This window comes from Leptosomus discolor, chromosome 19 (genome assembly GCF_034619465.1).
Source record: "Leptosomus discolor isolate bLepDis1 chromosome 19, bLepDis1.hap2, whole genome shotgun sequence".
Lineage (NCBI taxonomy): Eukaryota > Metazoa > Chordata > Aves > Leptosomiformes > Leptosomidae > Leptosomus > Leptosomus discolor.
Genome location: NC_141409.1, coordinates 7,840,472 through 7,853,932, shown reverse-complemented (window position 1 = coordinate 7,853,932; position 13,461 = coordinate 7,840,472). Strand labels below are relative to the sequence as shown.

General features: G+C 46.9%; 1 protein-coding gene across 3 annotated transcripts; it reads left to right on the top strand.

Moving 5' to 3' along the window:
• Nucleotides 1-6,918: 6,918 nt before the first annotated feature.
• ZDHHC12 (zDHHC palmitoyltransferase 12) lies at nucleotides 6,919-11,066 on the top strand. Of its 3 annotated transcripts, none has more exons than XM_086475716.1 (5): nucleotides 6,919-7,003; nucleotides 7,413-7,543; nucleotides 8,506-8,592; nucleotides 9,877-10,043; nucleotides 10,658-11,066. In XM_086475716.1, the coding sequence occupies exons 1-5, from the start codon at nucleotides 6,919-6,921 to the stop codon at nucleotides 10,965-10,967; spliced, it is 780 nt and encodes a 259-aa protein (XP_086331842.1). In that variant the 3' UTR covers nucleotides 10,968-11,066. The 3 variants fall into 3 exon arrangements, with proteins under 3 accessions (XP_086331842.1, XP_086331843.1, XP_086331841.1); XM_086475717.1 differs by having other exon boundaries at nucleotides 7,413-7,549; nucleotides 8,515-8,592; XM_086475715.1 differs by having other exon boundaries at nucleotides 7,413-7,549.
• Nucleotides 11,067-13,461: the final 2,395 nt, after the last annotated feature.

Here is a 13,461-nt window from a genome sequence, read left to right as displayed (position 1 = left end):
GTGATATTTTAAATGGAGGAAACAGGGAAGAAAGATCTTTCAAGTCAATTCACTCCCTCAAGGGTTTTTTTATAGAAGACTCACATTAATGGAAACATGCTAACGGTATGTGGGCATTCGGAAGTAAAGACATTCCCATCAAAGTCAAGAGGTCTGTGTTGTCCCCTTTGGCAGTACAGTAGGATCTGCCAGCCCACCCAGCCTCGTAAGGTCAGGGATGACCAGTAAAACCAGTTACACATCCTTGGCAACACAGAGCGTTTCTCTCTAAGGGAGCCTGTGCAACAAGGAACAAGGTTTGTTCACCAAGGGCTACATATCTTCATTCCAGTCCTTCACCACCTTTTTAGTTGCGTTCTGTTTTATGGGGAAGGGCTTCAAATGCCAGAGAGCGTATTTCCCCACTGCAATAATAAGCTCTGCTGGGCCCCAGTCCAGAGCAGCTTGTACCACTTGTGCAAGTCCCAGTAATGGACTGGAGCCATTCTACTCCTTTTCAGTCTGCACAAGTGCGAGCTGTGCTCAGTGGCAAAGTAATCTCCCTTTATAGGAAGCTCACTGCAGCACAGATGCTGTAACTGGAGGTGCCAGAGTCCTCTCCTGAGACTGGGGAGTCTCCAGGCACCCTTTGGAGGGCGATCCCATAAAATGGCACCTCTTGTTCCACCCCAACATCTTGCCCCTCTTCTGGGAAGCAGAGGGCCCTATTCTGACCTGACTCCCACTAGCACGCCCCAGTGCAGTCCCGCTCGCAGCAGCAGCACTCCAGTTTATATGAGGTAGGTGAGAGGAGGGTCCCGCTAAGGTGGTCTGCGCCTGGAAGACTCCAGACCTATAACGGCTCAAGCAGCCAAAGGCCAAGGCTTGCCTCACAGCCAGGCGCTCAACAACACAGCGTGCAGTCCATGCTTAGAGCCCTCTGCTTGCCCCAGTTCTTTCACAAATCACAAATCTCCCCTTAGGAGGGATTCAGGAAAGATTTTATGTCTGGTAGCAGTAAGAGGAGCCCGTGGCCATGCGAGCTGGGACATTTCAGGCCTCTGAGCACAGCCTCGCTGCTCTCTTCACTTGTATACGTTGCTCTCAGATTTGACTCGCTGCTATAAGGTTCTTCTAATGCTCAGAGTTAATGTTGTCATTGCTGAGCACGTTATAGACAGATCCTAGATACACAAACTGACACTTTAAATGACAGAACACAGCTGCCCTGGAGAGGTTTACTTTTTCTGCCAATATGGTGTTACTCGATGTCTTTTTTTTTTTTTTTTTTCCTTTTTAACCATACGTCATTTGTTTTGATATTGTGAGATCTGTACTTTTTTCTTTTAAGTATTTTTCAAACTTATATATATATTTTTGTGTCACTTTTGAATTGTTTTCATACAGTTTGCAAAACTTGACGAATTATACTTTTTTGCAGTCGTTTGATTGAAATGTATTTTTCTCTCTCTTATTCCTGTTCCCCAAGAATGTGTGTCCCTATGAGCTTTGAGAGAGGGAAGCTTATTTCAAGATCTGTTTTCTGTACAACATTTGCTAATCTTCCTTCTATATGCAAAACTAAGAGAGGCTGCAAACACTGCCAAGCGGCCTCGGAGCGTTAGGGCAGTCAGGCTTTGCTCAGTTAATTCCCCACTTAGCACTGCTGTCCTGTTGAAGTTGTTTCACGTGACAGTGCCACCCACTAGGCTTCCCTCCTTCCTAATGCCCATGTAGTGAAAGCTCCTACCACTAAAATCTTGAATCATGTGACAAAGAGCACTCAAGATTCTGACTGTTGGCAAGGTGGGAGTGGAGCAGAAGGGGACGCATCCCAGATGCGAGAGGCATCAGAAACCCACATCCCCAGAGTGCAGCTGCCACGCTGGGGAGACAGCTGGAGCTCAGGAACTCCCGTCTCAGCTACAGCAGACCTCAGCCTTGCATTGTAATCAGAGCCAAACAATCGGGCTTTACGCTGAGGTTTTGGCACAACTACATGAAGGTTAATGAACAACCAACAGCTCGGTTCCTCCTGCCTCAAGACCCCAAAGGTTTGGGGTTTTCAGACCAGCGCCCCTGTAAGTTCAGCTGTTACAGAAGTCTTGCCTGTTGCAAGCTGGACCACGGTCTCCCAAACTAACAAGACCCAAGCTGCATCAAACCTTTGTTTCACGCTGTAAAGATAACCTCTGTCCTCACTGCTCACGTATCTTCATCAAGCTGTACCTGAGTCTGAACCAGGATAAAAAGATTTCAAATTCCCAGCAACATGGAGATTAATGGAGTCAGGGCAGCCTGCCAGAAAAGCTTGGCTTTCTGAAATCTGTCACTGATCCCAGGGGGAAGGGGGAACTCTAACCGGTCTGTTACAGCTAGCTATGCCTAAGATTTTGAGTTGGGCCACCAGCAAGGTAAATTCCTGAGACAGCAGTTTAAAAGAAATGGCATCCCTGCTAGAGTAACGTGAGCTTTGGCTACAAGCTTCAATGTCTTCAAGCTAACAAACGTGAGCTGAAAAATAACATTTGCTTTCAGAAAGGAGGAAAAGAGAGAAAGTATCCTCTGAACACCTAAGCGTAGTCCAGTAATTCCTGTAATCAGGAGTTTGAAACTAGTTTATACCTCAGTTTCCCTAGCTGAAACAACAGGAGTTGCTGCACCCTGGGCATAATGCATGTATCCATCACCCGAAAGCACTTTTTGGAGGCAGAGAGGAGTTAATGAATTGCTGCCGTAGACGCAACGCTCAGGACAGAGCAGGATAGTTGTCTGCAGCCATCATACCAATATTCTGCAAAGGAGGGCAGGGCAAAGTGGCTGATTTTTTATGAAAGTCTAATATAAAAGGGGAAGTTGGATACCCTGAAATGCTTGACTGGCCTCTCGGACCTTCCGGCTTTGCTGGAGCAAAGGAACGAACCAGGATACTTCAACTCCACACAGGATTATAGAGCCAGTGACCAACCCAGCCCAGAAAAACTAGAATGGGGTTCTGTTTGTCAAATGAAAATCCAGCTGGAGAGAAGTTCATAGTGTGTAAAGATACGGCGGAGGGGCTCCTTGTGCTCTGTAGCTGTTGTCCCATTCAGCTTCTTATCCGTGTTTTCACTACTACCTTTCCTTTAATATTCAAAAGCTTGGCAAGCAGAGCACGAACACAACTCAGTAGTTCTCTGCAGAGACTTTGCCAGCAAAGGAACCCTCTACCTTGACTGTATATAGTTTCCTTCCTGACTGGAGGATGCCTCGTCGTTCAGCGGCCCAAGTCCATGATACAGCAGTCTCAGCACGCAGGGTGTCGGGCGTCTGCCGTTTGCTCTGGAAGAGAGAAGAGACCAAACTGGTGGGCAGCTTCCCACAAGTGCTTCCATTTTACAAGACCCGTGGGAGGAATTGCTTATAAGGATTGGCATCCTCTTGTCTGGCGCTTAAGACCCAGCAGCACCAGACTTTCTCATCTAGACCAAGCCAAGAAAGTTCAGCACTGATATTTGTGGCAATTAGTAACGCTGCAGATAATTCACCTGCCCTGTCTGCATGATGGCTGCTATTACCCTGCACCTGCCCACTGGCTAAAATGGTTCAGCACTGGATCCCACCCTGCTTGTCACCTTGGCTGGGCTTCCGCTGCAGTCACTGTGGTGTCTGCAGAAGATGAGTGGGAAGAAAAGTCTTGGAGCTGTGAGCCTATTCCCTTCTCATCACTTGAAGGCAGCAATTAATTACCAGTAGGACAGGAGCTATAGGGCACTGCATTCAGGTGCTACTCCACAGAAAAGCCATTTTCCTGAGACTGTTTAGGGAGGAGCCTGCCACAGCTCCGGTGTTAGAGGGTAGCTTGTGCTGGAAAAAGACAATTAAAAGTAGGGAAACAGCTGGTCTCCACGACAACCATGTGTATGAAGCACAGAGGGTAATGGTCGTCAGAAATGGATGAAAAGCAAGATGGGGGCTGGATAAGATGACGGCACTTAAAAAAAAGGAATGAGGGAGATTTCCTGCGGAACTGAAACACTTCTGCTTTAGCAGACTATATTTTGATTTCATATAATTGTCACTGATTCTCTCTGTAATTCTTTTCTTGTTTGAAAAACGTTTTTAAGCTAACCAAATATGTATTTCCTTCTTTTGCTTAAAGAAAATAACCTCAGTTATAATGAGCCAGCGTCCGCTTTTACTCTGTCCATTGACCTGCCTGATGTTGGGAGGCCTGGTTCAAATGTTTGTACATGGTGAAACCAAGCAAAAAAATTATAATGCACAACTGTTGCTTCCTTACAATTCTGAATGAATTAACTTTTCTGTTGTATCCATTGGATACCCGCTGTGTATTAAACCTAGTGCTTAACAATGTCTTCTTCCTTTGGTCTATGAATGTGGTTTATTTAGGTACATTACTGGCCCATTTGCTGTCATATATTTTATTAAAAATGAAAGGAACTGCCATGCGTTGATGATGCAGTTCAGTGGCTTTTCCTTTCATCACTCCAGGGGATACAATACTGTTTGTCAATAGAAAAGAGGTGTGGAGGAAGAACGTATTGTTATAAAATTACGTGAGAGGAGAAGAAAAAAATCAGAACAATATTTGACTGTACAGATTGCCTCTGAACTCCGTAACGGATCTGCAGCTCGCATTCCACAGCCTAAGCTTTGTAAGTGGGCAGAAGCTGAGCACTTCAGAAAAGACTCTGGCTTAAAACAGTCCATCTGCTTTAAGGCCAGCGTGACTCTCTTCTCAAGACCCTGGTCCTGCAAGGGCTCAACTGCCAGTTCATTCAGTGGTCATTGTAACGTTTCTAAAGGGTCAGATTCTAGGTGGGTGAAGTAGGAGGAGGAATCATGTGAAACTGAACTGCCTCTAGGAAGCTGAAAGTGTACCACAATTTAAGAGTTCAGAGAGATACCTTAGGCTTCCAGGACCATGAAATTCCTACCTAGAATGCCATAAGAATCTAGATTCTCTGCTCAGAAACTTGTTAGTAGAGATTTTCTGGAACTAAGCCTAATTTCAACCATTTAGCTTGAAACCCTTGAGACAGAGATAAGCTCTGATCTCTGCAAGACAGGTTTCAAAGCTGAAAGAAAAGATAAAAAGCGTAACATGCACCAAAATACTCTAATCACAACCAGTAAGAATACATTCCTTAGGACAGATTATTCTAGAATATCAAAACGTTTCTACTTTCATGTAGGTAATATTGTTACTACTCAAACTGCCTTCATTAAGCTTTAACATTTACACCTCTCTGCAAAGAACGGAAAGACACTACCCACCTTTTTTTTTTTTTCTGTTTGTAGACAGATCCTGATGTTACTGTTCTGAGCTTCAGGCTGTTCTGAAAGGCTTCCTTTGCAACTCAAGGAACAGAAACATTTCCAGGATATTTAAAGCAGTAGCAGGGCCATCTCACGTACAAACTCTGTATGTGAGGTTTGACAAACTCCGATGCAGTCTATGAGGTGTCTGAGGGAGGATTTCTATAGCTTTTGCATTTACCTAGAATAAAAAAAAATAAATAAATAAAGAAAAAGTATTTGAATGGTTGTTGGAAATTTAAACTAGGATTTTAATTAACATTTTAACACAGCTGTCTTAGGTAAACTGTTCAAGTGACCTGTGCAGCCAGGTGCTTTCCTGGAATCAGCAGGTGCCCACTGACTCACTTAAAGAGACTAAAATGATCAAGAACACCCCATTTGTGATCGAACAATACCAAAGAATCAGCTACTTTTCATGTGCTGGAGGATAAATTTGCAAAGAAGGTTACTTTTCTTTCCAAATTTTTACTGGGGGAAGAATGTAATAGAAGCAGCAAGATACATCTATGTTTAAAACTGAAAAGCGTTTAAAGAGAAAACACCAATTTCAGAACTTTTACAGGCCTGTGACGAGATTCATCTCCCTTAAACAGACAGACTCTCCAAGTGTGAATGTGTACATCTAAACTAGTCATCTTGGCTTTTTTTTTTTTTTTTTTTATTGTTAGCAAGAGATAAAAAACACATCTAGGGTGCCATTCAACTACTTTTAGATGTCTGCTTTCAGATGAGAAGGACCATTCTCTCGACACGCCTGCTTCCCTCTGCTGCTGCCGGGGGAGCCTAACGACCTCGCTCAGACACGGACGTCCTCGCCGCAGACATCTGAAGTTAGCTCAACTCCCACCCCGGCAGCCTCCTACCACAGTTATGTCAGACATTTTCCAAGCTCCGTTGGCGTTAATAGGGCTGTCTAAATGCATTCAGCCAGGCACGACCTCTGCATTTCTCCCTAGGGGATAGAAATCCAACACATGAAAAAATCAAATTGGCGAGACCAGATTTAACGCCCTGCGGTGCAGCGTCTCGCCCAGACGGCACCTTGAGCCCTCGCCTTCAAGCAGCACATCTCTGCCGCTGCTCACGTGTGCCTTTACCAGCATTTGCCTCGGCCGTAGAGGGATTTTACCAGCGACGCTGCCCTCAAGACCCCCAGCCCTTCGCTCCCCGCACCACCTGCTGAAACGAACTCGGCTGGCGGCTGAGGGGGCCACGCAGGCCCGGGGGGTCGGCGTGGGAGGACAAGCGGGAAGGGGGGCTGCAGGAAAGTGCTTTTTCTGCTGGGAAAGGCCCCCTTGTAGGTCAAAACACAGGCAAGCGGTGTGAGGGAAGAAAGGAGGCCTGCAGCCAGGCTCCCCCCTACAAGTGTACGAAGGGCAGGAAAGAGACCCCGGTCCCCGCTCGGGGGGAGCCGAGCCTGAGGTGTCAGCACCCGGCCCGGCCTTGCTGCGGGCCCTCAGTCCCCGTCGACGGGCCGAGCCACCTCAGGCCGACGAGCCTCGCTTCCCAGCCAAGCTCCCACCCGCCGGGCCGGGCCGGCCATGCCAGGCCCCGCCTTCGGGCGCTGCCCGCGGCCGGGCCGGTGCTGCCCGCCCTTCCGGGCCGGCGGCCGCCATGGGGCCCGGCGGGCTGTGGGTGAGGGCGGCACACACGGCCCTCAGCGGGGGGCTGGCGCTGGGGCTCTTCCTGCACCGCACAGGTGAGGCGGGGCCGCCGCGCCCCTCCCTCAGCCCCGGCCGTGGGGAGCTGCCCGCCCCGGGGAGGGGGCGGCCGAGGGCCGGGCTGGGGGAGGGCCCGCCCCGGAGGAGAGGCGGCGGCAGCGACCTCGGCTCGGGCCGCGCCGCGCCCCTGCGCCCGGGGAAAACACGGGTGTCCTCGGCCTTTGCGGGGGGCGCCCTGAGGGCAGAGAGGGGCTGTGGGGCGCTGGGGAGCCCCTTCCCTTGCCAGCGCTTCCCCTTCTCCCCCCCCACTCTCTCACCGTCTGATTTCTCCCTGTTTTCTCCCGTCCCCCTTCCCGTAGGTGCAGGTCCCCTTTGTTAAGGCCAGAGTGAAAAATCCTAAACGCTTCACAAAGCACTACTGCTCTCTTTTTTGGGGGTACCTTGCAGATCTGCGAAAGCAAGAGGAGCGCGGAGAGCTGCTGCAGCCGCTGGTCTTCATCTCGCTGGTTTTGTGCTCTGTCCTGCTGTACTTCAAGGTGTCTCTCATGGACCCGGGTTTTGTTAGGTCTGAAGAGGAAGTGAAGGTATATCACTTCACGAATGGAAGAAAGTGGTGAGGCTATAAAATCTATAGGTTTTTTTTTTTTTTTTTTCATTTTCCCACTCTGCTGGGTAAGAACGATCTGAAAGTTTCTATTGCACTTGGCATAAAGGAAACAGACGTAGGCTATTGGAGATCAGGCCGGACAGTCTCCGATTCATATTCTGTAACAGACTTGAGGTGTGTCTTTTATCCCACACTCCCGTTGCAAGCACACTACCATTTGAGCATAAGTCCTCTCTTACATCAGAAGCTGCAGTACCCTATACTGCATGTATAGGGTATACAGGAACTATTTTATGCTAACCACCACTAAGTGGTACAAGTGCAAAAAAACCTGAATTGAATGGCAAGCTCGCAAGAAAGTGCTCTCTGCAGCTCTATTTATTGAGCTGTTTATAGATTTGTTCCCCTCTCAGAGGACACGTACACAAACAAATTACAGCGCAGTAAACGGAGAGGCAAAGTTTCAGTAGCTGAGAGAGAGTCTGCTGCATGTTCTCTGCCTTACAGGTTGTGTAGGACAAAGGCATTATCAATTTTAATCATCCATCATTAATGTAGATGGTGGCTGTGCTATGAATAAGTAGCACTGCTTACACTGAAAAGACACCATTACTGTGTTTGGAAGTGAAGTCTAACCTGGCTTATTTTTGTCCCGAAGCGTAGCATCGGGATCAGTGTGGTACCTTGGCCACAATTATTTCCGCCTCTGTGCAAACGTTCTTTTGGTGGTTACAGTAGCCTGTCCTCTCTCCTGGTACCTTAACTGTCTGCAGCTTCTGTAGGAATTCAAAGGAATTATTTCGTTTAACCTTCATAATGATAGAGATAAGCAGCACGGTGTAACTGTTAAGTAAAAGGATCCAGGCAGCTCAGTCATGCCAGGACAGCAGCACACAAAACCTCCTTAGTCACTCCCTTTCTCTCTTTTTGTAGGCAGGCGAGAGTGAAGAACAAAGCATGGCGATGCCCCAAGTCCCAAGTAGTGTCAAGCTGCGGCGCTGCGGTTACTGCATGGTGAAGGTAGGCATTCGTAACGCGACAGAAGGGAATGGGACGAGCGACTTGCAAGCTTACGGTTTTTTGGCAACATCTTTGTTCAGCTGCTGATGCTGGTGTTTTTCTGCTCTGTCCTTGCTGCTCACTGCTCGGTGGTTTGGAGGCATGGCAGATCCGATTAATTCTATCAAAGGGTCGCCCTCCTGCTGAAAAACTCACAGAGGAAGCCAATGCAACTAGGAAATCGAATTCCGATACAGTCCTGAATTGAAAAGTGATCCAAATGAATTGTGTGGCTAAAGGGGTAGTAGGGATGGACATTGGCATGTATACTAGGTGTCCAAGGCTGAAACAAGTCCCTGCTGCCTCACAGAAACAAGGATCTTCTTTCGCCATGGGAAAATTGTATTCTACATTCTTACTGCCATGTCAGTCCAAAAGGTTATTTTAGAGGTATCTTTATCACAGAGAGTCAGAAAAGCAGTTGAGCATGACTTACAAGAACTGCTGGTAGCTGTGAGCTCGTTTGGAGGCCTAAAAACAACAAAACATTAGCCTGAGTTGTAAAAGATAGCATGAAGGAAAAATTAGAGCAATTAAATTAGCTCTTAAAACAGTTTGCCTAAAGCCTAGATGTGCCTGTTTTCAGAGCGATCCTTATCGATTTAATAAAATCAAGCATTATCCCAGCTTCCATAAATTCCTGAAGAATATCTACCAGGAGAAGCCAGAGGAAAAGCTGGCAAAACATATATACGCCTCAGGGTACAAATCCTAGGAGGCACATTCATACGACTTTCCTCAGCCAGATCTTTCATCTTCTCTGTTCCTGGGACTTGAGCTGCTTCCCTGTGCAAGTGTCTTGCACTCACACAGAAGTAGGGACGCTTCCCTCCTCTGGGCAGTCCCGTAAAGACATCCCATCCCATCCCACACGTTCTTCGGTAGCTGTGGTCCTCATTTTTCACCTCAACAGTCTACTCATGCTTTCCTGAAGAGAACAGACTGGCTCTGTCTCCCTCCTTTGCACACTGGACTTCCTATAAATAGGTAGATAATAAAGAAAATGTTTAGACAGAAGTAGTGTGGGAGTCATTGAATTTGAACCTCGCTCATTTGGATCTGGACCAGGGGAATCCCGATCCCCTTTAGCCATCTTAGCAATGTTTATGTTGTGCTGTTACCTCAAAACGGAGCGCTTTTGGGACAGCGCTGCTGTGGAGGAAGACGAGATTGCGTGGTGTCCTCTGCTTCCAAACAGGGAGTTGACCCAGTGGACCATTGCCAGTGTTTGTGTTTGTTCTGCAGCAACCGATGCGAGCCAGGCACTGCCAGCTGTGCCAGCGCTGCGTGCGGCGTTACGACCATCACTGTCCCTGGATTGAGAACTGCGTAGGAGAGAAGAATCACCCGCTCTTCATCGCCTACTTGAGCGTGCAGCTTGTCGTTCTGCTGTGGGGAGGGCACGCTGCGTGGTAAGGCCTGGAGTGGGCACTTTGACCTCCGAGGTTGCTGAAAGTTCTGGTGCTCCTAGAGCCCAGTGGAGGGTTTAGATAGAACATAGCAGTGACCGGATTGGCTTTGTATCTTCACCCTCTCTTGCGTCCTGGAGATCAGCTCTTCTGAGCCCCCTGATCTGCTGAGCGACAACAGAGCTACCGGTGGTTGAGCAGAATCTGATAATTTGGGTTTCGTTGTTCATCTTTGTTTTAAGCTGAAATTAACAGGATTAACAACAGTACAAAGGGTAACTGATTTTGCTTCGGTTACTGTAATACGATCTTTGTTTACAAATCAAAGTACTGGAAACTCCAGCGGGGTTTCACCTCTGTGGCTGCTCAGGAAAGGAGTTAACTGAAGAGGATTGTCTCAGCTGTCAGGGGAACCAGCATGTTTTAAACTTCTTAGAAGCTAAGTCACTACTGGTGCAGTCTCTTAAGAGTCCGTAGTACGTTCAAGTCTCTGTAGTACACGATTATCAGAAGCTCACTAGTTATGGGTCAAACGTAAATGTGCCATCAGGTTTGCTTGGCTTATGTAACTAGCTCTGCATCTTTAAGCGTGAATTTATTTCTTTTTGAATTGAAAGGTCAGGCCTCTACTTTGAACAGTCCTGGGACTGGCTGCAGCACAACATTTTCCTCCTCTTGTCCTTCCTCCTGATAGTCATATTCACCATTGTCGTCCTGCTGCTGCTTATTTCCCACCTCTATCTGATCTCGTGCAACACCACCACCTGGGAGTTCATGTCACACCATCGCATCTCCTACCTGCGCCACTCGGAGCTGGAGAATCCCTTTGACCAAGGGGTAGTCCTCAATCTCTGGAGATTCTTCTGTTCGTGCCACCTCACTGCATGGGAGAAAATCTACTTTCACAGGAACAACGAGCCCGTCTAGTCCCAGCAGTGCCGGCCTGGTAGAGCGCCAACACAGCTGCAGGTTGCTGGGTGAAGCTTTGGTAACGCAGTCGCTGCCGTTCCCTTGCGCGGAACTTCAGTACGCCATGAATTATGCAGCCTGTGCATCCTGCAAATTGCGTTTCAAGGACAGTCAGGGTTATTTTTTATATATGAATTACACTGTTAAAGGCAAGACACTGGTTCTGGAAAGGCCAGCAGAGCTGACTGCTGGACTGAGCAAAGGTATCTCTCTAAATTTACTTCCTTTTGTTAACTGCATCCGCGTCTCTCCAGAAGAGATGCAAGAGTAGTGTGAGCATCCATGTTCACTTCTCTTCCTCCAAGTTTCCCTCTCCTTTTGCTGCTAGGGAACAGCAGCTATCACAGACAAAACCAGCCAGAATCAACATAATTCCCGTGGCCTTTCTTCAGCATAGTTCTCACTGTGAGAACCGCAGTACCTTTTGTCAGTGGCGTTGGGCACGTAATGGAAATATTTGAGTAAATATTTGGACAGTCAAAAGCAAATTTCATTTTGACCACATGCCTCAACTTTGCTTTTCACAAAGATTTGAGGCTGAATAATGCGAATGTGCATGAGAGACAGCAGTAAGGCACCAAATTCAGCTTACGGGATAATCAGCCTGTACTTTGCGATGCCCTGACCAGCTTCCTAACAGTTTTTTCTTTAAGTGGATGGTGCTGTTAACAATTCAGAGGCTATTTTGAGTCAAGTTGGCAAAGAACAATACCATCCACTTGCCTACTGAACTATTTGGGCAGATAACTTCAGGTTCAGGCCTTTCTTGAAGCTTGTGGGGAGAGAACCTGTAGCAGAGGTGGGTACTTCTTGCCTAGCTCAGGTAGCACTGTGGGTAATACTACTACCTCAACATACTAGTCAAATTTTAATAAAAGAACACAAAAGTTGCAAGGCAAGAGGAAAGAATCTAAGTCCTCTTTGTTTCATTTTGATGAGGGGCTGCTGATGGCTTTCTAGGACAGCAGCAAGCTGACTTGTTTTCCATTGGAATAAAAGGCCATACTTCAAGTTTCCATGAGGAACTAAAAGGAAGTATGGGATGACCAATTTCAGCTTTAAAAACAGAAAAGGCTGTGGTGGGAACTTTAGTCCTGACCCTTTTGTGCTTAAAAAAAAAAACCAACCAAAACAGCACCAACAAAGCACTAGTTAAAATTACTTTGTGCCTTAATTGCCTTGGCTCAGGAATTAACACCAGCTCAAGAGCACATCTGGCAAGCTGGTAGGATGCACTCAGGGTTTAAAGTTGACGAGCACTCATGAAGGGACAGTGTAGCCACTAACACAGCACAATAGTCCAAAAGCAGTTTAAAAACAGCAGAAGGATCCCTTTTTTGACCAACTCCAGTTTGTAATCTGGGCCCAGTCCGGTTTGTTCAGGGTAGAAGCTCATCTCAGAGGGATACCGGAACGTGGGAATTGTTTTCCTAACAGTGGCATACCATCCAGGAAGGATTCTGCAGTTTGCTTGTGCCAGTGTGGCGCCTGCTGAAGCACGGCTTGCCTGCCACGTGGCAACTTCTGGTTCTTCAGGTATCAGCCAGAGAAAAACTTGTCAGTGGGTTCTACGGCTCAAGACACACCGTTTTGCTCTGTTTGGTAATTCTTTTTAAAATGCACTAGGATGGTAATTTATGGTCTTTGTTTACTCTACTATAAACTATAAATGAAAAGATTAATTATGCCTTTTTTGGTTCTTTATGCCTCTCTCTTTGAACCCCAGTTCTAGGTTCACCTGTGCTAACAATCCACTCTGCTGCTTACCACTTTACAGAGGCCCTGACCGTAGGAAAAGTCACAAAACACTCTGTAGGGGCCAACAGCAAGCCGACCATTACTGTTCAAACAAGGGTGAGGAAAACGCGTGTCCTGCTTTAAATGGGCCGTTACGCCGCAAGGCGGAGCAGGAGGTTGGAAGGATATTTGTACGTGGGAATTTTCAGAAGCAGTTATGCTTGGCTCTGAAAATAGGGAATCTAGGTTCAGTGTGAATTACTTCTGTTTTGCACAAACATAGCTCTTACCTCTCTGAGTTCTGAAGCACTTGGACCAGCCTTGATTCAATAATGACTCACTGGCTGTGCCTGACCCTTATCTCCAGGTATAGCACAATTGTGTTAGCTCAACTTCTGCCTACCTCAGTCAAAGACAAACTGAGAGAGGAATAGCTCTGCGTCCCTATTTGTCATCAGTGTGATGCTTCATTTCTAGATACCCTTCCTTTTTCTTTTGCCCAACAAGCTAACATGAATTTAAGAGAAGAAAATGTGTCTTATCGAGTATAATTACAAGATCTGTTACCAAGCAAATTAAATCACCTTTAACTTGCTGATTTTCTAATATTAACGCTGTCATTTAGCTACCCCAAAAAAGATACAGGATATACACATTGATAAAATCTGTGGAGACACAACTTGACTGCAATCATTTGCATGACAGCTGATGACAC

What these genes read in the sequence shown, in the direction of transcription:
- ZDHHC12 (XM_086475715.1), top strand. Translation starts at nt 6,919, where the DNA reads ATGGGGCCCGGCGGGCTGTGGGTGAGGGCGGCACACACGGCCCTCAGC. An exon ending in GGTCTGAAGAGGAAGTGAAG is followed by an intron (nt 7,550 to 8,505) that starts GTATATCACTTC and finishes CTCTTTTTGTAG; the next exon opens with GCAGGCGAGAGTGAAGAACA. An exon ending in GCGGTTACTGCATGGTGAAG is followed by an intron (nt 8,593 to 9,876) that starts GTAGGCATTCGT and finishes TTTGTTCTGCAG; the next exon opens with CAACCGATGCGAGCCAGGCA.